This window comes from Populus alba, chromosome 9 (genome assembly GCF_005239225.2).
Source record: "Populus alba chromosome 9, ASM523922v2, whole genome shotgun sequence".
In the NCBI taxonomy this organism is placed as follows: Eukaryota; Viridiplantae; Streptophyta; class Magnoliopsida; order Malpighiales; family Salicaceae; genus Populus; species Populus alba.
The window spans coordinates 9,355,310-9,375,083 of record NC_133292.1 but is presented as its reverse complement, the minus strand read 5'-3'; the positions used below and the strand labels follow the sequence as shown (position 1 = coordinate 9,375,083).

At 37.1% G+C, this 19,774-nt stretch overlaps 4 protein-coding genes and 1 long non-coding RNA gene across 8 annotated transcripts; 1 reads left to right on the top strand and 4 right to left on the bottom strand.

Annotated features, from left to right (window-relative positions):
* Positions 1 to 95: 95 nt before the first annotated feature.
* On the bottom strand, positions 96 to 1,108 carry LOC118058719 (uncharacterized). Its single transcript, XM_035071455.2, has one exon. The coding sequence runs from the start codon at positions 960 to 962 to the stop codon at positions 252 to 254; it is 711 nt and encodes a 236-aa protein (XP_034927346.1). The 5' UTR covers positions 963 to 1,108; the 3' UTR covers positions 96 to 251.
* Positions 1,109 to 4,244: 3,136 nt separating this feature from the next.
* Positions 4,245 to 6,809, top strand: LOC118058718 (uncharacterized). Of its 2 annotated transcripts, XR_004689221.2 has the most exons (3): positions 4,286 to 5,647; positions 5,749 to 6,065; positions 6,327 to 6,809. It is a non-coding gene; the product is annotated as an uncharacterized lncRNA (long non-coding RNA). The 2 variants fall into 2 exon arrangements; XR_012170734.1 differs by having other exon boundaries at positions 4,245 to 5,647; positions 5,749 to 6,809.
* LOC118058716 (CASP-like protein 5C1) lies at positions 5,349 to 9,730 on the bottom strand. 2 transcript variants are annotated; one of them, XM_035071454.2, is made up of 4 exons: positions 9,134 to 9,730; positions 7,834 to 7,966; positions 7,649 to 7,752; positions 5,349 to 6,926 (listed from the first exon to the last, which is right to left on the bottom strand). In XM_035071454.2, the coding sequence occupies exons 1-4, from the start codon at positions 9,262 to 9,264 to the stop codon at positions 6,845 to 6,847; spliced, it is 450 nt and encodes a 149-aa protein (XP_034927345.1). In that variant the 5' UTR covers positions 9,265 to 9,730; the 3' UTR covers positions 5,349 to 6,844. The 2 variants fall into 2 exon arrangements, with proteins under 2 accessions (XP_034927345.1, XP_034927344.1); XM_035071453.2 differs by lacking the exon at positions 5,349 to 6,926 and having other exon boundaries at positions 7,348 to 7,752; positions 9,134 to 9,725.
* A 1,198-nt stretch (positions 9,731 to 10,928) lies between these two features.
* On the bottom strand, positions 10,929 to 13,435 carry LOC118058715 (mitochondrial import receptor subunit TOM6 homolog). 2 transcript variants are annotated; one of them, XR_012170733.1, is made up of 3 exons: positions 13,148 to 13,435; positions 12,482 to 12,557; positions 10,929 to 11,157 (listed from the first exon to the last, which is right to left on the bottom strand). XR_012170733.1 is itself a non-coding variant. In XM_035071452.2 (2 exons), the coding sequence occupies exon 1, from the start codon at positions 13,331 to 13,333 to the stop codon at positions 13,169 to 13,171; it is 165 nt and encodes a 54-aa protein (XP_034927343.1). In that variant the 5' UTR covers positions 13,334 to 13,428; the 3' UTR covers positions 10,929 to 11,157; positions 13,148 to 13,168. The 2 variants fall into 2 exon arrangements, 1 of the variants encoding a protein (XP_034927343.1); XM_035071452.2 differs by lacking the exon at positions 12,482 to 12,557 and having other exon boundaries at positions 13,148 to 13,428.
* Positions 13,436 to 14,542: 1,107 nt separating this feature from the next.
* On the bottom strand, positions 14,543 to 17,225 carry LOC118058714 (RING-H2 finger protein ATL65). The gene has a single exon (XM_035071451.2). It carries the CDS (start codon positions 16,771 to 16,773, stop codon positions 15,496 to 15,498), a length of 1,278 nt encoding a protein of 425 aa, XP_034927342.1. The 5' UTR covers positions 16,774 to 17,225; the 3' UTR covers positions 14,543 to 15,495.
* Positions 17,226 to 19,774: the final 2,549 nt, after the last annotated feature.

Genomic DNA, 19,774 nt, shown 5'->3' with positions numbered 1-19,774 from the left:
CCCCACGGTGTTTTATATACTTATTAAGTTTGCAGGATATTTAGTGTGCCGTGAAATTAGTTATGGTACACACAAATTAGTTTGGACACCTCACGTAAATAAATAAATAAAAAAAGATGAGATGTTATTTATTCACATAAGAGGCACATGGATCCTTTATCCATATTACCGGACTTGTACATTTTCACATTTTCTACTGCAGGATCTAGAGGAAAAACATAATAAACTAAGCATAATTACATATGCTTACATCAAGCTCTTGAAATCATAGTACCAATCACCCCTGCTATAAGAGTTGTCGGGTCGCCTAGCACCGCCGATATAACAAACTGAAGGGCCAATCCAGCCATCTGCAAACCTTTCTTGGTCTTGCTCTTGCTCTTGTTTTGAGTCGGGAGTGTATTTTTCAGGCTAGGAATCCTCGTATCAAATTTCCTTACACTCTTTTCACCCAGGTACCCTTGCCAATTCTCCACGAGCATGTCCTTAACACATGCCACATGCAAATTGTATTTCTTGCATGAAGATCTATAGCTCCAACTCCTGCCTTTACGTCCACATTTCTGACATGAAGCACTCACCTTCCTGTACAGATATAGCTTACTTTCTCCATCGTCAAGAACCATAGGCAGCTTTGCACAGCAAGGATGAAGATCAAATCCACAGTCTTTGCAATGGTAAAGGAAGCCCGTGACCTCCCTTTCGCACGCGTCACAAATGCGAGGCTTGTCACCAGGAGGTCTCGAGAAGAATTGGAAGGAACATTTGGTGTAGAAAGAGTGGGAGATTGCGGGAGAGGGGATGGCACATTGCATATGGAGATCAAAATCACACGCGGTGCATTTGTAACGCGATCCAATCCCAACTTCCTTGCAGCCATCACACTTGAATGGAGATTCTGAGCACTCAAATCTCAGCTTGTGTTGAGGGTGGCTAGAGTGAGCTATCTCACTGTATTTCATGGTTTTTTTTTTTAATTTGTTTTTTTGCGGCGTCTAACAATTTACCTAAGCAGGCATTATATAGGGCTAAAAATTCTGGGTTTCTGATAGAGAGATTATTAGAGGTCAAATATCTATATAGAGACTGTGCTTGAGGGTTTCAAATTTGAATTGTGTGTTTTTTGGCTTATAATTGACGCAAGGAATATTTATGCTTAGTGAAATGGTGATGGTGGCACATGAGTATGCATAAGAATCACCATTTCAAGAAAGGGCAAGGGCGGACAAGGCACCTATTACAGCATTTAGGCATATATTTGGATGATGTCCCACTGAAGAATATATACGAATTTTCACTTTCCACGTCTATTTTGTACCAATCCACCAATACTGAAGCTTATCAAAGATTAGAAATCCAAAAATATAGTAATTTTAGAAAACATTGAATAACGTTTTCCAACGGATAAATCTTTGTTATAACATCAAACAACTTGGAACTTTGATTCTGATGCAGGTAAATTAGGTACAGAAAGAAGGGATTAGGTCCAGTACTCCACATATCCAGAGAGGGATCACGCACATACTAAGAAACCTGGGAAATTCCACGAGAATAATAATTTAGCATCTTAAAAAGTTGATTAGACGAGATTACCAAAATAACTCAGCAAAGATTCTGCAATAATTTAACTTTCATCACTAGTAGAGCATCCAAAGTACGTATAAATAGCATTAATTAAATTATATTTCACCTAATTTTCTAAAGACTAAAGACAGAATGGTTCGAATGATAATATTTAAATATGTCCATTAATGCTAATCAAATATATGGAAGAATGAAGGCATGTGGCCTTAAGATGTATCCATCATTTAGGAGATGATTAAGATCTTGAATTCTATCTACAATATTTATCGCTCTTTCGATAGAAATGTTGACGTAGGAGAACAAATTCCTGTTCTAGTAATGTTATGGTCTAACCTTCAAATTGTCCATGTATTTGACAGCAGCTTTTGCAACATGCATGCATAATATTGATAGTATATTTTATCCATAAATATTATGACTTTCTCTTCGGCTATACTTTGTCATATCTTTCTTTTAAGGGAATTTATTCCTAGTTGTTTGATTACGCATAGTATTGTGCAGCTTCAAAGGGAAGTGACGACTTTGCGGCTAAGAATGAATATAAATTGTTGAGTTTTTGTAGTTCAATAAACTTGGTAAAGCATCATCATCGAAGATACAACTAAAGGATCACAGCACTCAACAGTGACTGATCAATGCTAGATGATCAGAACCACTACAAGAACGAAATAACTGTGATGTCTGATGATGTCAAGACTCTCTCAGTTGCCTTTTTTTAGTCTTTTGTTTCTTTTCTTAGAATCAAAAAACCATCTCAACCCAATAGCTGAAGCTGTTAGATAATGTCAGGATATGATTTATATTATTTTCTAATACATCCCTTTAAATAAAAGTTTTTTGGGCTTGAAACTTGCACATGTTTATTTTATCTTGTGCTTTTATCAAATAAATGGGAATGATGAAATTCAAATTCGTGATCACTTGGTCACCAAGACTCTGATATCATGTCAAGAACCATCTTAACCCAATAGCTTAAGCCGTTAAATAAGATCAGGATATAATTTATTTTATTTCCTAATAATTAGCAAGTGAAAAATATAAAAGCATAAATGCAAGTGATTCTGTAAAGAATTGCTGAGAGCCAGTTGCTTTTTGTGATCGTACTAGCAAGAATTTGAGAGGGAACAACAATGAATTTCATTCTTTCATCATCCAAAAACATTTTTATTCCAGTTTCAGATGGATATGGTGTGTGTGTCACACTTACCTGTATACATCAATCCCCTTTTGATATTCAAAATTGCTCCAAAATCTTCTTTTCCAGAGGTTCTACTTCAATTTTTAGATTGTTTTGGACTCCTTTCTGTAGGATGCTTTGTGTTGGTCATTGTCTTAAGTAATTAAATCGGTATTTCTGAGGGTAAAGAGTTCGTATGTACTTGTTTGGAGAGGCCCTTGTTGTCATTCTTGCATCCCCCCTTAAGATCCCATTATTGATCATAATTTCTACAGCTTTTAATCTTAATTTTCTGTTTGAGAAAATGACCTCATGTTACTTGAAACAGTGTCAACTGAATTTATTAATTATCCAGTTTCTATTATTCTTATAGTTCGAGATTTTCGAAGGTTAATGAAGGGTAAACTCATCAACGGATTCAACCACTAGCGCTCATTTCTTCTCATCTCGACTTAGATTGTTTGATGATAATTAGAAGGAAAAAAAAAGACTTTTTTAATTGACAATGTAATTCTAGGTCAGTTTTTATATAACAAAAGTAATTATTTTATTCGAATATCAAATAAATTAATTATTCATATTTAAATCAATTTCATTATATAAAATCTCACACACACTAATATTATTAAATTTAATTTAATCTTGAAGAGTATAACTCAACTGATCAGGATTTAAATTTGCTCACTAGAGGTCACCAATTCGAGTCCCACAAACCTTATGGCTACTGGAGACTCACATGGTCGTTAACTTCAAGACCTGTAGAATTAATCGAGGTGCGTTCAAACTTAATCGAACACCCATATTAATAAAAAAAATAATTTAACAAATTAATCTAACAACTGAGCTAGAATTATTTTGATATAACCCAATTCACTTTACTCATAACCTAACTAATCTTAGAAAATTTCGACTTGAATTCTTAAATAAATTAAAACAATGTAATTTGAACTTTTAATTTTTAAAATATTAAATTAATATTATTTTAAATCAAGCTAGATAAATTCATATTAATTCATTCAAGCTATAACTTGCATTGAAACATGCCATGCTAGAATGTCATTACCTAAATTCATAGAGTGTTTAGGTTATTTTTCAAAATATATATTTTTTTTATTTTGAAGTATATTAAAATAATTTTTTAATTTTAACATTAATATATTAAATTATCTAAAAATAATTTTGTTAATAAAAAACTTGACTGAAACTTGAAATATATATTTAATAACTTTCTGATGTAACTTGTACTCTTATATTAAGGAACATAAATCTGACCTTCAAAATTAAAAATTTGTTGGATTTGCAATTCATGTCGTGATCTAGTGGTGGGAAAAATGATTTGTTCTTTTTCATTTCTTTACATCTAGATTCCAATTTTTTTTGTATATACTTGTTATCTCATCATGCTTTATTTATTTATTGGACTTACAGAATATTTAATAAATTTAAAAATTAGTTATAATACGTATAAACTAACCTCAATATTCCGGGTTCTAAAAAAAATTGTTGAATTTGCAGCCCTTTAAATTCAAAATAATAAGAAAAAAATTGAAAGAACAAAAAAATGAAAAGAAAAAACAGCTGGCGTTCAACACAGCCTACGGTAGTCGATGCTCTTCCTCCAATGCCACCACCACTCCTGAAACGCTTCCTCCCCCTTCCACCTCCCCCACCCAGCCACCACTCCCCCTAATATCCAGTTCTCCACCATCATTTCCCTCCTCACCAACAACCGTTCCAAATCCCGCTGGTCCCGCCTCCGCTCTCTCCTCACCAACACCACCACACCCCTCACCCCTCACCCCTACTCGCTTCTCCCAAATCACCCTCCAGCTAAAATCAAATCCCCATCTTGCCCTCCGCTCCTTCCACTTCACTCTGCACAACTCCTCCCTTTGCACTCACAATCTCCACTCCTATGCCACCATCATTTATATCCTCTCTCTTGCCCACCTTAAGTCAAGGCCCGGGACATTATTCGGTCCGGACTCCGGTCACTCGTTTTGTTAACTAATGATGAGAGTGCCTTTGTGGGGCAGACAGGACTAGACAGGATGGAACTGAATTGTACAGGAAAAAGGTTGTCGCAGGTACCAAACGCTAAAACAAGTGATTTTTAAAAGAAAGTTTTTGTGAAAACTCATAGAGAGTGTGATTCAGCTCCTTTTGTGTTTGATTTGTTGATAAAATCTTGTTTAGAATTGGAAAGGATTGATGGGTCTCTTGAGATTGTGAGGATGTTAAGGTCTAAAGGGATCAGCCCATCAATTCGTACTTGTAATGCTTTGATATGTGAGGTTTCGAGGGGTAAAGGTTCATTTGCTGGTTATGGGGTTTTTAAGGAGGTTTTTGGATTGGAAAGTTGTGAACTTGAGGGGAAAGTGAGAAGGGGTTTTAGAGTTACGCCTAATGTTCATGGTTTTAATGAATCAATGGTAGGTTTCTATAAAGAAGGTGAAGTGCAGATGGTTGAGGAGATTTGGAGTGAAATGGGCAGATTTGGCTGTGTTGCAAATGGGTTTAGCTTTGATGTTTTAATGGCTCTTTTTTTTTTTTTTTTTTTTTTGTGAGGGAGGGAGGTTGGTTTGCATTCGAGTGGGAAGAGTTGTGAGTTGTTGATTAAGGGATTTTGCAAGGATGGGAAACTGGAGGAAGCATTGAAACTTCAATCAGAGATGGTGGGGAAAGGATTTTAATCAAACTTAGCAATTTATGGTGCTTTTATTGAAGGGTATGCGAAGTTGGGAAATGAGGACATGGCAGCCGTGTTGAGGAAGGAAATGTCTGTAGCTCAAAAGCAGCAGCAAGAGGATTGAATGTTAACAATTGACTAGTTGTGAGCCTATCCCTTGGGTTTTTGTGTTCACCTTCAAAAGTTTGAGAAATTTGGTATGTTTTTGTTAAACTTACATGTTTGTGATCAGGTTTCACTGCAAATTTGATTTGTTAAATCATTTTTCCTCATTTCTGCCCTTTACTGTTCAATACAGGGGCATGTTCTGTAAGGAAGGATCTTTGAAAGCATTTAGCACCATGGATGTGCTGCCAGCCTCTGCATTTTGCTAGCAAATGACATTTGCTAAAAGGCTGGCTGGTGGTGTGTGATCATCAAGAACATCTTGATTCTTGACAGTTACATTTTTTGTGTCTTTTACAATCAAAGAAATGCACATGCTCCATGGCAATATAGGTGTGTGTAACACATAAAATGACAGTCAAGTATGCGACAAATGAACTCAGAAAGCAGCCTTGCCTGGTGGATTCAATAGTTGAGATAGATAATGATTGATGAGAACGCGACAACCAGGTAAATGATATTTGCTAATTGGATGGCTGGTGGTGTATGGTCCTCTAGAACATCTTGATTCTTGACAGTAATACTCTCATATGAATGCAAATGTCCATGTTCATATAGGTGTCTAGCAGGTAAACAGAGTCAAGTATGCTACAAATGAATTCAGAAAGCAGCCTTTCTTGGTGGATTCAATGGTTGAGATAGATAATGATTGATGAGTTCGCGTATGTTTGTCTTCCCCCATCGTTAATATATTTATTTCTCATCGTGTAGGTATTGAGTTTGTTTTCATCAAGATGAGCAGATTCTGGTGCGTTGCAACCAAGGAAATCTATTTGTTCTGCTCCTTGTCAGAGCAATGACTGCTGAAAAAAAGAACTTGCAGAGTAATGAGACGTGAAGAATTAGGTGTTACCTGCCAACTTGGTGACTTTAATAATCTTCTCTCTGTTGATGCGACGTCGCCTGTTCATTGGTGATAAATGCGAACAACCAGAGAGTGGCACTTAAGATTTGATAGAACGAGTTTTATGCTGCCGTAAAGATTATCGATCCATATCCTTCTGCAGGCCTGGAACATAATGTTGGAGATAATATGTTTGCCGCAAAACTGTTGAGTGATTTTATGTTCAGATTGGTGCTAACCTTGTTGGCCATAAGCTTAAGTTAGCTTCCCGAACAAATTACTGTACTTTCTAAAGTTACATGCCTCGAGCAGCAATAAAATCGCTAGATTTTTCTGGGGGAAAAAACCCGTTTGCCTTGAGTTGTTTTTGTATAAAAATGGGATGTTAAGGGGTGTTTCCTCTCGTGCACGTGCTAGTTAAGATAAGTTGCTGTTGATGTACATATTGTAGTTTGAGTTTGACTGGTCTGCAAAGCATTAAAAAAAATGGCATTAAAAAAATATTATGATCCGACGTGGTGCATAGATGCAGGAATCTGCTGTTATTGAACTTCTGCTTAATTGCTGAACTTTACAGAACTGGTAGCAGATGTTATAGAATTCCAAGTGGATATGTCAAATCACCTAATTGGAAGTCGATGTTACGAGCAAGATATATTTTACCCACAAGCAGGCCACAGTAACTTCAGTTACTCCTAGCATCACCTCAGCAGAAATTCGAGTGGAGTGTTGAGTTTGTGGAAGGTTTAGGATTGATTACAGGGGCCCTTTGGTTTTGAATCAGGAAACAGGAGTAATTCTGGAGGATACCCACGTCTGAGAGCTTTGGACAGAAAAACGACAACAGTTTGTACTACAATTTTTCAACCTTTTTGCATATCAAGTACAAAACATTGATGGTTTTTTATCAAGTTAATTTAAACCTAATTACAATGCTTTTGTATAATTTCTCAAATACATATACAAATTTGTAACCATATGGTTTTGGATCCACAATTGTCAAAACTTTGAACATGTGTACGTACAGAACTTGGATTTTCTAACCATTAACAATCTTGCACTAATCGCAAAATTTGCCTTTGAACTACGAGTGAAAAATCACAAGGAAGGGAGTAACCAAAGATTGAAAAGAGATGAAGCCATAGACAGAAACCAAGACAAGAAAGCCATGGCAGCCGATATTTGATACCTGCTGCAAATCTTTGGAGGGCAAGGAGATCCATTAGTGTGGAGCAGGAGATCCACAACACTAGCTGTTGAGCATGCTGCGGCTAATATGAGAGTTGATAACACCTGCCATGTATCATGATGGAATTTGTCACTTGTTCCAATCACCGCATCAATTAATTTTGGATAATTCACTACGGAACATACCCAATCTCCAAGGACAATAATCAGAAGTATTCCCGGTTGTCGAATAGGGCATTTTACCAGAACAGAGTATCCATCAACTATTGCCAATGTGAAACTCCATGGAATAGCCAAACCCATGATTGTAACTAAGTAGCTGAAAAGCAAAAATATGATTTTATAAAAGCATAAAAACCCATGAAGGGCCTCTGATGATTCAATATGCTGATCAATTGATATTGTGCAAGTAAAATCAGCCATTGTTTGATCAAAATATTTATGACTTTCTTGAGAAAGTGATGGTTAAAGTCGCTGGAACTTTTGGACAAAAAGTTAGGCACTAGCACATGCTTTCCACTAAACAGAAAGTAGGGAACATACCGCATGGAGCCAACACAGTAGTTAAACTACCTTATCGACAGAGTGGAATCCCGTTTCTGTATTATGAGTCATCACACTAATTATACTACATTTCATTGAAGGTTTTCTGTGAGACGACAAATACGTGACATGTAGAAGAAGATGGTAGACTTTTGAAAGAAGGTAGATGATGAACAAAACCTGAAACTATTTGGACAAGAGAAATGCAAGAGATCTATTAGGGGGAGTTAACAGAGATACTGACATTGATTAACTAATTTAACATTAAATTAAACTCAGGTGAAATATTGTCAAAGATGCTAGAAGCAACGCAGCGCCAGGAAGTGGGGGCCACAAAAAGAAAAATCATCAACAAGGGCTCATCTAACGGAAGAAAACTTTTCGTGCTTGAAAGCTGAGACCAGAAATGGCAAATTGAGGGGATAAATAATACATTTCGATATAATGGCTAGAGTTAGTAATTTGATTGAAGTAAACTTCTCAAAGCTCTTAGCTCTTGACTAGGTTCGGAAAAACAAGGTCTTAGACATTATGGTTTCACAAATTAAGCAGAAAAAAGAAGATTTAAGGAACTTTGATTTGTTGAGTGGACAAATTCTGTTTCCAGGATTATTTTGAAAAATCTACAGCACTAAAACAAAAGATTTCCTCATTTCTACCAACATATCAGTAACCAAAACGTAAGAGATCATGTAAAATTTAAGGCGGGCTATTTCCATTATCGATCACAGGTTGTTGCTTTGACTCATGATCGAAACTAGCAATTGAGTTAATTTAAGATTTACGGTAATCTGTGTCCTCCTAAATCTGCGTTCGATTATCCCGAAGAAAAATAAATTGAAAATGTAACATCTGTCTTGCAATACCAAAACAAGAAACAACAAAATCGAAGATACTAGATCAACTTCCATGAATGAGATGAAAAGAAGAGAACAGAGTTTACCAGAAAGCAGTGTAGCTGTAGAATTCAACACCCAAAGACATGAAAAGAAGAGAAGCAGAAGAGAAGATGATCTGACCCAATCTCAAAGAGAAGCTAGCACTAGTCCCTACTGAACCAGGTACATCATCCATGGGCTTGTTGCATGGGATCTTCTTCCTCTGTTATTATTTCTTCTTTGATTGCCCTCTTTTTTAAGGCTCATCTTACTGGCCCTTCAATTCTCAGCCATAGCCATCTCCACCCCAAGAGACTTTTCATCTAAATCAACCCAAAGGTCTATAACGTGTGCGTGTTATGCCGAGGATTTGATCAACATTCTTGGCCTTTTCTTGCCTAAACTGAGAAATTGCCAAAGACAGAGATGGAGAGGAGGAAGAATTGGTGTTCAAGGAAACGTCACAGAATTCTGGAGGTCAACTGCAATTAGTTTTTGTAGGAGGGAAGAAGGAAGGATGAGTGTAATGGAGATGCTGTTTATGGTGACTGAATACTATTTAGTAGTTAATTGCTCAAGAAAACTTGGTCTTACTTCTTCTTTTTCGTTTAAAGAGTGAGGTTAGGGCAATTTTTTATTTATCATGGAGGTTAGGGCATCAAGATTAAATATAGATTGATTTTAAGTACGTTATTCATGTTTAAAATGATATATTTATGTAAAAAAAACTATTTATTTCCTTTTAAACTTGAATACAAGGCATTGATATATAAATTAATTTCGTTATTGTTAATAAATACATCAAGATTATGGGTGCTTGACATCATTTCTGTTTTTATATATTTTTTTTAAAAAATATTAAATTAATATTTTTTAAAAATATTTTATGATAGTTTTAATGTATTCATGTTAAAAACAAAAAAAAAATCAATTTTAATATATTTTTAAATAAAAAATTATTTTAAAAAACAATCCTAACCTCCACTAAATTAGCATTTTAGCTGGGCACCACAAAATTCATGATCAGGAGAGGTAGAATTTACTTTCAAGAAACTCATCTTTATTCTTCATATAATTCGAAGCATAGCTTGATTTTTACTCGAATTTATCCATACAAAAAATCAACTCAAGGAATTTGCTATAGCACTACAACAGTCTTCTTTCTATTATTTTTTTCCTTTAATTGTTATTTTACTGTTGAGGAGCATCGTGGGCCGCGAGGGGGTGGGACCAGAAAGCACTTCACAAAATTTTCAAGGCATTAAGAAATAATTAAATCTCGGTAGTCAAAACAATGCATGGATGGCTAGGAGAGAAAGGTGAACCAGGGCTTTATTTGGAGGGTTGTGGACCCGCCACTTGTCATGCCTTTATTGACTCCCTTGTTAGTGGGAAAGCAAGGACTAAAAGGAAGCAATGCTGGTGAATCGTCCTTGTGCACAAAAATAGTAAACAGTGAGATACCATGTTAGCGTGCCTAGAGAGTCTGGTATTTTCTATTTTCATTGAAGCATAGCATAGCAAAAAGTAAAACAGCTCAAATCATGCTGGTTCAACACAGCACAGCGCGGGATAAAGCTTGCCCTGCTGACCTGGCATGGTTGGACCTGTCGGCAACTCGTTATTGGTTGTTTGCATGTTGTTCTACTGTTCAGCCACTCATTGGCCAGCATGTCTTCTCCTTCATTGAGCCTTTCCCTTTCGGGAGTCAAACCCATTTTAGCCACCTTCTTAGTCTAATTTAACATGGAAATCAATCAACTATCTTCACTAAATTGCTTATATGGACCAGTGGTTTCTGCCCCGAGTGGCCTCCGGGCAGAGAACACCATTCAGAAATAACACGTAAAGCATTCCTCCTAAGAAATAAAATTCTTTCACCTAAGTATATTCCACGGAATAAATACATCAACCAGCCATTAAATAATATCAAAGTATTGAAACTCCAAAATCATAAGAAGCTAGAAAAGATGACCTAATGCAAGTACAAGATAACTTCACGTGCTTTCAGCTGAAGAAGAAGGAAATAAAATAGATGGAGCTCGGACACTCATCTTCATCTCAACAGAATTCGTCTCCTCCAGGACCACTGCAGCAGAAGAAAAATAGATCAAATAAATATAACATCAGTACAATAAGATAAAGAAATTAAAAACAATTTGTGACACTGGAACCTGGAAATAAGACATCGAGTTTATCTATGGTTTTTTCTAGCAATTTCAAGCTTACAATATGGTGTGCAAATTAACAACTATTGAAAAAAATCTCTAAAAAAAATCCAAAAATAACGAGACTGAAAGCATGTTAAATGTTTTGCAACAAGCAATGATAACGAATTAACAAGTAAAAACTTAAACAAGCCAGTGAACTTGACTAACATCGCCATTCAGAAGTCTGAACCAATTTACTGGCCTTAATGGACAGCAGAATATAACTGACACTTATAAATATAACTGACACTTATAAATGAAAAAAGGTTTCACGATACTTCACAGAAATACACACTATCACCTTCAATGCACAATAATAGGCATCAACTTAAAGTAATACTATGGTGCAAATATCATCACTGCTCAGTAGACATTAAAAATAGAACTCGAAAACCTTATGAGTGTGCATGTGCCAGCACAAAATAAAAAATGACAAAGGCAACAATGCAGGCAAAAACGTTCCCTGGACTGTTTAGCGAGCTGGTGAAACAAATAATAAGGAGCTCAAGCAAATGCAGGGTGAGGCGCTATCTAAAGCTCCCTGGGATTCTGTACAACTAAATTAGTAAGTAATTGATCAATGTGCTTTACATACTAACTAGGCAGTATGCCATTAATTTTGCAACCCATCAAATTACTATAAATAGCTTGGGCATTAGAGCAATTTCTTAATGGAAACTAAAATGCAATCAGTGCCTAAAATGGCCCCCGACATCTAATTCTCCTCTTATTTGTCAAGGAAAAAGGCCTACTGAGCAAGCCAGCTCTGAGATTGACTGTAAGCACCATACAAGTTGAAGCATTGCACAAAACGAACCAACAATGCTCAAAAGACAACACTACCAGGACATCAATATTAAAAAACAAAAGATAAAACATTTCTAAATGACTTTGGTTTATGACCAGAATGAACCACCTAGGAACCAGGAGGTCCAGGAGGACAACAGCACCGCATTGCTGTGTTCATTAATTTGACAATTAAAAAGATAACTGATGTCAGTAAACTTCATAAATTCCTTTTTGACCTGAAGAATTCAGCTGACATTAAACCAAACGAAATCCTCCACATTGAACTTGACCATCATATTCAATTTCAAATGGAACAGATCCCCTCACTAAAAACGTCCCATCATTTCATTCTAAACACCATTTTTTATGATCAACGAATAACTGCCAAAATTCACTGTTCCTTCCTGTAAATACCTGGAGGATAATTTGACTGATACCCTCACTTCATCTTCCTCTCCTCTCTACTTCACCCACTGCTCGCCACAGGCTTCTTCAACCAAACCCAAGGAAGAAAAATGAGTCATCATTCTAAACTCACATTAGCCCTTCAATTCAATGTTTATGGACCATTATTTCAAACTTCAATTCAGAATTATTTCCAACAGTCCATAAAATCACATTTGCAGCATAGCATTACATGCTAACTCAAATATCGAAGCACAAGTATCACCTCACTGAACAAGCAAAGTCACGATTTCAACTCTAAGCATTCAAGTGATTGATCTATTTCTTTTATTTATAAAGAAAAATTTATTAAGATCGTAAATAGAAAAGGCCCACATCATAGATTTAAGCAGTAAAATTTCAATACACTCGTTCATAAAAAAATAATTAAAAAAAAACACTTAATAACCCAATCCGACCTTTTAAACCCAGAAGGGGTTTCTTTTGAGTGACAATTGAAACTCCTATCGCCCAGACAAACAGCAAATCAAAGTAATAACCATCTCCCAAAACTGTCAAAGAATCCAAAAACTAAACTAAATCCGATTCCCATCGATCCTAAAATTAACAAAAACACATCTCCCAGAAAAGTCTAATAAACCAAAAACAAGAAGAAAGTTAAGAGAATTTGATTACCTTCAGAAAGAAAGGTGGGATCTAGAACTCTAGCTTGAGCTCATCCTTTTCATGAGAGAGGTAATGAAGAACATAAGGAGTGACACGGAGCACAACAACCCAGGCACCAAACATGGCCACGTGTGACCTCAACTGCTTCAAAGCCTCTGCTTTGTCTGGTTTTTTCATAAACAATCCTGGAAACATTTTTGCTTTTGATTTCGATTTTTTTGAATCCCCGATTCTTTAATTTGGATTTTTTTTTTTTCGCTTTGTCTAAAACCCTAGATGTAGTTTTGTACTTGATTTTATTCATGGATTGGGGATTTGGGGTTTCAGATCACTCTCGGACACGTGTGAATTTGAGGTTGGCTTAACACGTGTGTGGTCAATCCAGGAATTGTTTTACGATTTGGGTCCTCAAGTTTTGAGAATGTAATGTTCGTTCCTGTTGAATATCCATATAAAGTCTTTAACACCGGGAAAAAAAGTTATAATAATTTTCATTAATTAGTGCTTGAATACATAGTAGTCAAATTAACTCGGTAAATATAAGCTATTAGGTGATCGGTTTAATTCACAGGTCATCAAGTCAATATAAATTAATTGTTTTTATAAAAATAATTTATTTATTTTTAATATAAAAATTTCTTGGTACACTTCCTATTCTTGAAAAAACAAAATGTCTATTTCTTGATGAATTTTTATTAGGCTCTGGCCGATCCATTTAAAATTTTACGAAATCGAAAGTTAGAGCGTGTTTGGTAGTGTGGTAGCGGTTGCTTTTCAAATAGCTTTTTGTGCCGAAATACATGCTAATGATGTTTTTTTATTTTTTAAAAATCATTTTTGACATCAGCACATCAAAACGATCTAAAAAGTACAAACCGAACTCAATTTTAGCAAAAAAAAAAAAATTTAAAATTTGAAAAAACACAGTTTCGACCGCACTACCAAACGGTCCCTTAAAAGTCCTTCCAAATCCCCATTGCTAAAAAAATTTATCTTTTTTAAAAATACTGCTTCCACAAAAAAACAATTGTTTAAAATTAATTTTTTTATATTTTTTTGATTATTTTGATATAATAATTAAAAAAATATTATATTCTAAAAAAAAATATTTTAAAAAGTAATTACTACACGGTTAAAACACTATATTTACTAAACTGAATTGAAATAATGGATTCAGAGCTGTACATGTCTAAACCCCTTTCCATTGAAAAAAGGGACCTTTTTCTTTATTTTTCTTCTAAATCAACCAAGCCTTACAGTGCGAGAGAATTGGAATGAAGCACCAGATGTTTAGAAATTCTCTTTAATTAGTGAGATTTATCAACAACGTCCCCACACTTTGTTAGCTGTAGAATTTCACACATGGATTGGTGATTGAGGATTGCATGGAAAGTTCTATTGCTATAAACGAAGAAACGAAATGATCCATTACTTCAACATTTCTCACAAACGCTATATTGCATTTATAGCCGCATGCTATGCGTCGTCTAATTTAACAATAAAAATGACCTTGGTGTAGTCCTAAGAAATTAATAAAGCTGGTGGTAATAATAATAAAAAAGAAAAGAAAAAAAAAGAAGAAGAAGAGAGTCGTCGATCTTGCAGAAGCCAAATACGAGAGTGTGAACCCTAAATCCAAACGAGAGGAGCAATCTTGGTCTTGAAGGGAAAGAGAGAGGCAGTGTCAAATGATATGAAGAGTTCATATTTCATCGAATTAGCCAGTCTTATTGACCGGGGGTCCGGCGAGAAGCAACTAGCGTCTAGCATGCCATGTTCTCTTCCACCCCCTCACTGGCTTGGGCCTTTCTGCCCCCTGTCGGTGCATTTCACAAAATAGCTAGCGAAAGTGGAAAACCAATAAGAGATTTGACCAGTCTATGCCCAAATCCAACACCAGCAAAACCCACCAAGTAAACCTCCCATATAAACCCAACCCCCACGTCAAAATCCCACCATTTCCTTCAACAAGCAAAGCCTTAAAAACCCATCACTCTCCTCTTCCTCTCATTTATGATCTGCTCGATGAATGATAGAGAGGGAGAGGGAGAGGGAGAGGGAAGGCCAAGAATACCTTTTCTTTTCTATAATCAATGCGAGCCACAGAGAGAGAGAGAGAGAGAGAGAGAGCAGAGGTGAAATCTCTCTTCAATTTTCTCATTAAATGCCATCGGCACCTACAATTAATGGCCCATCCACAAATTGCCAGACTGCTCGTATATTCTCATGCCCCCTCATTAACTCCACCTTTCATGCAAACACCCACTCTCCATTTAATACCACCTTGACCCCATCACCGCCTCCTTTTCGACCGTCCATTCTCACGATCACTCAATCTCACCCTCCACGTGTGTCCTCTACCTCCTGTTAAACCTCTCCGGTGACAGCAGTGCCTCGGGGTCCCCACACCTTAGCCGGCTAGACGAAAACGCGGCCATGCTCGACCCCACCGATGATCTCAAAAACTGTGGGCTCGCCATAGACTTACACCTCCTTGACGACCCACCACCACCTCCTCCGCCTACGGTGGAGAACCTCTCCGATAACGGGAAAAACCCTGATCCTCTCCGTCTAAAAAACGGGGATTTCATCCCTCTGTAATGCCTAAACGAAAAAACTCTAGCTTTTGATATTGATCCAAACGGTGACGGCCGTTTGCTCCAAAAACCCCCCCTTCTAAACCTCCACGGAGAAGCTGTAGCTGGCTCCATCACTAACATCCTCTCGGACGCCAAGCTCCGTTCAAACCCGAAAGAATAAGATCTTTTCAAGAAGAAATGATCACGACCATTGAATCTGTCCTCGGAATTAGTATTAAAGTTGTTCATACTATGTCTTCGCGGTGATGGTTCTTCAGGACATGGTGTAATCTCCGTGACAGTAGCTGTAGCTGTGTCTGCAACAGCAGAATAAGTGCGCAGTGGGCTTTGAATTATTGGTTCGAGCGGAAGAAGAGTACTACGTAGGATTGTTTCATCAAGACTAGGACGAATTCTTGCGGCCATGACCGGAATAAATGGAGACTCGGCTCTGAAAATCCCCGCACGACAAAGCGGGCAGTTCGCGTGTGACCTTAGCCAAATATCAATACAGTCAACATGAAATGCATGCGAGCAAACAGGAAGTGTACGGACATATTCATCATCTTCGAATTCAAGCAAGCAAACAGCACAGTCTTTGATTTGCTTGTGAGAGCTATTGCTATTTTTCGTGGTGTAGAGTGAGAGAGGGATGGTCTTGATGACGGATTCGTCCAGCCCGTAAGGAGAGTAAACATGGAAGCCTTCTGGGGAATCAAAGAGTGGAGGTGGGGAGTCGAAGCCGCCATTTGAGGAGGGGGGATAACGCCGGCGTCTACGACGGCGCCACCGACGCCATCGGCGGATGACACGGAGGAGGGAACGGGAAATTAGGCGGGAGTATGTGATTATTAAGAAGGCGGCAGCGACTACTACCACCATGGCTATTAAAGTTGGGCTGAAGTCAACTGGGAGTTTGGAGGTTGGTGATGGGGGTGAGGATTGGTAAGAAGGGGCGGTGGCTGTAGGGGTTGAGGAAATTTTGGGAGTTGGGGATGGGGCCCACGTGCGGTGGTGGTGTGGTGAGGGAGAAGGTGATGGTGTGGTTTTGATCATGGTGGTAGTGGTGGTGGGAGGAGGTGTTAATGGTGCTGGTGCTTTGAGTGTTTGTGTGTGTGAGTGTTGTTTCTTTGTTTTGTGGGGTTTGGAGGTTTAATGTAATGGTTGACTATGACTTGTCGTCGGGGGGGCTGCAGTTGGATGACACGTCAACATTCATGAATTTAAGGCGGGTCAGTTCTCCGATCCAGTGTGGATTATACTACTGTAATACAACTTCTAACAATGGTTTAAAACGTGCCACATTATAGACTCGTTGTGAGGCGCTTGACGTGCAAACTTTTGAGTGGCTGTTCTAGTGTTTGGCTGTGGATTCGAGTGTTTTGAGAAGTAAAATAACCAATCCACTGTAGGTTTTGGCTTAATGGGGGTTCGATGTGGGGACCCACAATTCGAAGGATTTTCCTCATTGATTTAGACACACTCTCACAGACAAGACTACATGTGGAGTTTGAATGGTGCTCGTGCTCCCTCCACTATGGAATTCCAACTTGTTGACTTTGACCCTCATACAAGGCAAGTAGCATCCATTAGAGGTCAGGAAGTTAATAGAACAAGAAACAGATCCAGGTGCAGGGATCATCCCCGGAAGAAGAAGACAGCTGCAAATTTAAGCGTATCTGGAAATTCATTGCAAATTTGGAATGTTGAGAATTTGTATATGGGAATCAGTTGCTTGGAAGAGGAAATTTTAATGGGTTTTACCCATCATTCATCCCTCCATCCTCTCTACTTTATTTGATTGAAACAATCTTTCTCTTATTAATTGAAGGGATCTGTTATATAATCTGCTAATCTGCTTAATGCGGATCACTGTGTTCTTACAGAGTTGAATGCGATCTAATAAGGTGTTGGATAATCCTGACTTTTGAGCACTTGCTGCATTTGACTGGTTTGGGAGTGCGTAATGATGTGTTTCGTTGTTTTATTTAAAAATATATTAAAATAATATTTTTATTTTTAATATTAACTCATTAAAACGATTTTAAAATATTTAAAAAATAATAAAACGGTTCGACGCAACCCAGGACGCTCTGTATCACAATCTTGATAATAATAAGATGTTGGATGTATACGACGACTGATCAAGATCTACTACTAGATTCCTTTCTTTCTGTTTTTTCTGACATCTTACAAGGTTGGCTATTTGAAAACGTATGTTATTTATTATGTGTCATGTCGGGCAGCTCGGTCCGGCGACTTTTGGTTAGGTCTCAGCATCGATTTCCTGTCCAATGGACCGGCCCGGTTGCTATACCATTAAATATGTTTTTATATATATATATATAAAAAAAAAACAAAAAAAATTTCCACACTGCCGTAGAAATTAAAAGGGCAAACAGTATAGATGGTGGATAGTATTGTTTAGCGTGGGGTAAGTAAGAGAGAGCTATGGGTTTTTTATTTTATTTTAAAAGTGATTTAATTATTATTTTTTTCCATTGAATACAGTATTGATTTGTTAGTTTATATCTATCTTGTTTCTAAACCTTCCTACCCCCTCCCCCCCCTGGTTTTTTTTTCTTGAATCTAAAACTTCCATGTTCTTTCTCTCTCTCGATTAGTCCTTCTTTCAAGATGATTCGAGGGCTGTGTTAATTTGCCTATGATGCATCATATCAAGCTTCGAAAGAGATCGAGTGTGGTCTTGTTAGAAATCAACTGAGATCTTGTCAAGGTTTTGATGATCATGGACTCTTAATCTGGGTATGGCTACGCTGCTGGTGTTAATTTCTTGAGAAGCTAGCTTGCTTGTGTGTTCATCCTTTCTACCCAAAAAGAAATCAGAGAGGAGAGAACAAAAATAGGGGAAGCAATTTGTTTTGGGAGGGCCAGGTGTTACCCCTCATTTTCATACACTGCGAACAGGCCCACGATAGAAACATAAACCCTCAAGCCCCGTAAAAAGAGGGTCCAAAATTATGCTTTTCCCACTTCTCAGCGCGAGCTTGAACAGAAGCCCAGACTTCCAAGCTCCAATGAGGATGCAGCGAAAAGGTGAACTCTTGCATGATGCTTTCTACGTCGTTCAGATAAAGAAAGGAGAACCTATCTTCTTGTTTTTTTTTAAAAAAAAAAGGCAAAAAAAGCAGAAAAAAAGAAGAACCCATTGGTGACAGATCATTTTATAGAAACCCCAGATTAGTTTTTGAGTAAACTCAAAACAAGGAATTTACATTTTATACCCATCTCCAAAATGACCCTATTTGAGCTCAGATCAGATGTTTCTAGGCCCAGGAAAGGCTCGTTCTGGGCCCTTTCAAGCTCCGACACAATCGAACGATCCACCAGCAAGAAATTCGTGACTCTACTTATCCCCTTGTTAACTTTCTGATGCCGCCCCAAAGGGCTGTTCGGTGATGCCGTAGAACCCGTGCTTCATTAATTTTTTATTTAGAATTATTTTTTCATGTTTTTAAATTACATTAATGTTAAAAAATATTATTTTAATATATTTTTAAAATAAAAATTACTTTAAAAATCAACCATTCCCCGTTACAAAACACCCTTAAATGTATCATAAATTCTTTACCTTTCCTTTTCATGAGACACTGGCATGTCATCAGAGATTTAGAAGAAAAAGGCAGGAGTGAACGGGTCTCGATTTTCCATGCTCAGGCAAACTAGGTGAGGAATACTACACGATATGACTCCAAAATAGTAAAGATCGAGAGGATAGATTTTATGTCATAAATGATATATATGATGTAATTGATCATCATCTGAGCTGCTCAGCTATTCTGAGGCGTCGGTGGAGATGCTATTATACAGATGAATTTGCTTGTATCGCCACCATTTTCAATCACTTTTAATTCAAGAAAAAAACAATTGAAAGAAAAAGTCTTCAAATAAAAGACCCCACCCACATGCTTCGAATTTAAACCAGACAGAGTTAATTCATGGGATAATTGTGGTGGTTATTTTTAATTTTAAAATGATATTTTATTATTTAAAATTTAAAATAATAAATAAATTATTAAATAGTAAAAGAAGAGAC

Excerpts from the sequence above, each read along its gene's own strand:
- LOC118058716 (XM_035071453.2), bottom strand. The coding sequence starts at position 9,264 with ATGGATGATGTACCTGGTTCAGTAGGGACTAGTGCTAGCTTCTCTTTG. Across the intron at positions 7,967-9,133 it reads TACAGCTACACTGCTTTCTG|CTACTTAGTTACAATCATGG; the intron begins GTAAACTCTGTT and ends TTTGCTTTTCAG. Across the intron at positions 7,753-7,833 it reads TTATTGTCCTTGGAGATTGG|GTGTTATCAACTCTCATATT; the intron begins GTATGTTCCGTA and ends GATACATGGCAG.
- LOC118058714 (XM_035071451.2), bottom strand. The coding sequence starts at position 16,773 with ATGATCAAAACCACACCATCACCTTCTCCCTCACCACACCACCACCGC.
- LOC118058719 (XM_035071455.2), bottom strand. The coding sequence starts at position 962 with ATGAAATACAGTGAGATAGCTCACTCTAGCCACCCTCAACACAAGCTG.
- LOC118058715 (XM_035071452.2), bottom strand. The coding sequence starts at position 13,333 with ATGTTTCCAGGATTGTTTATGAAAAAACCAGACAAAGCAGAGGCTTTG.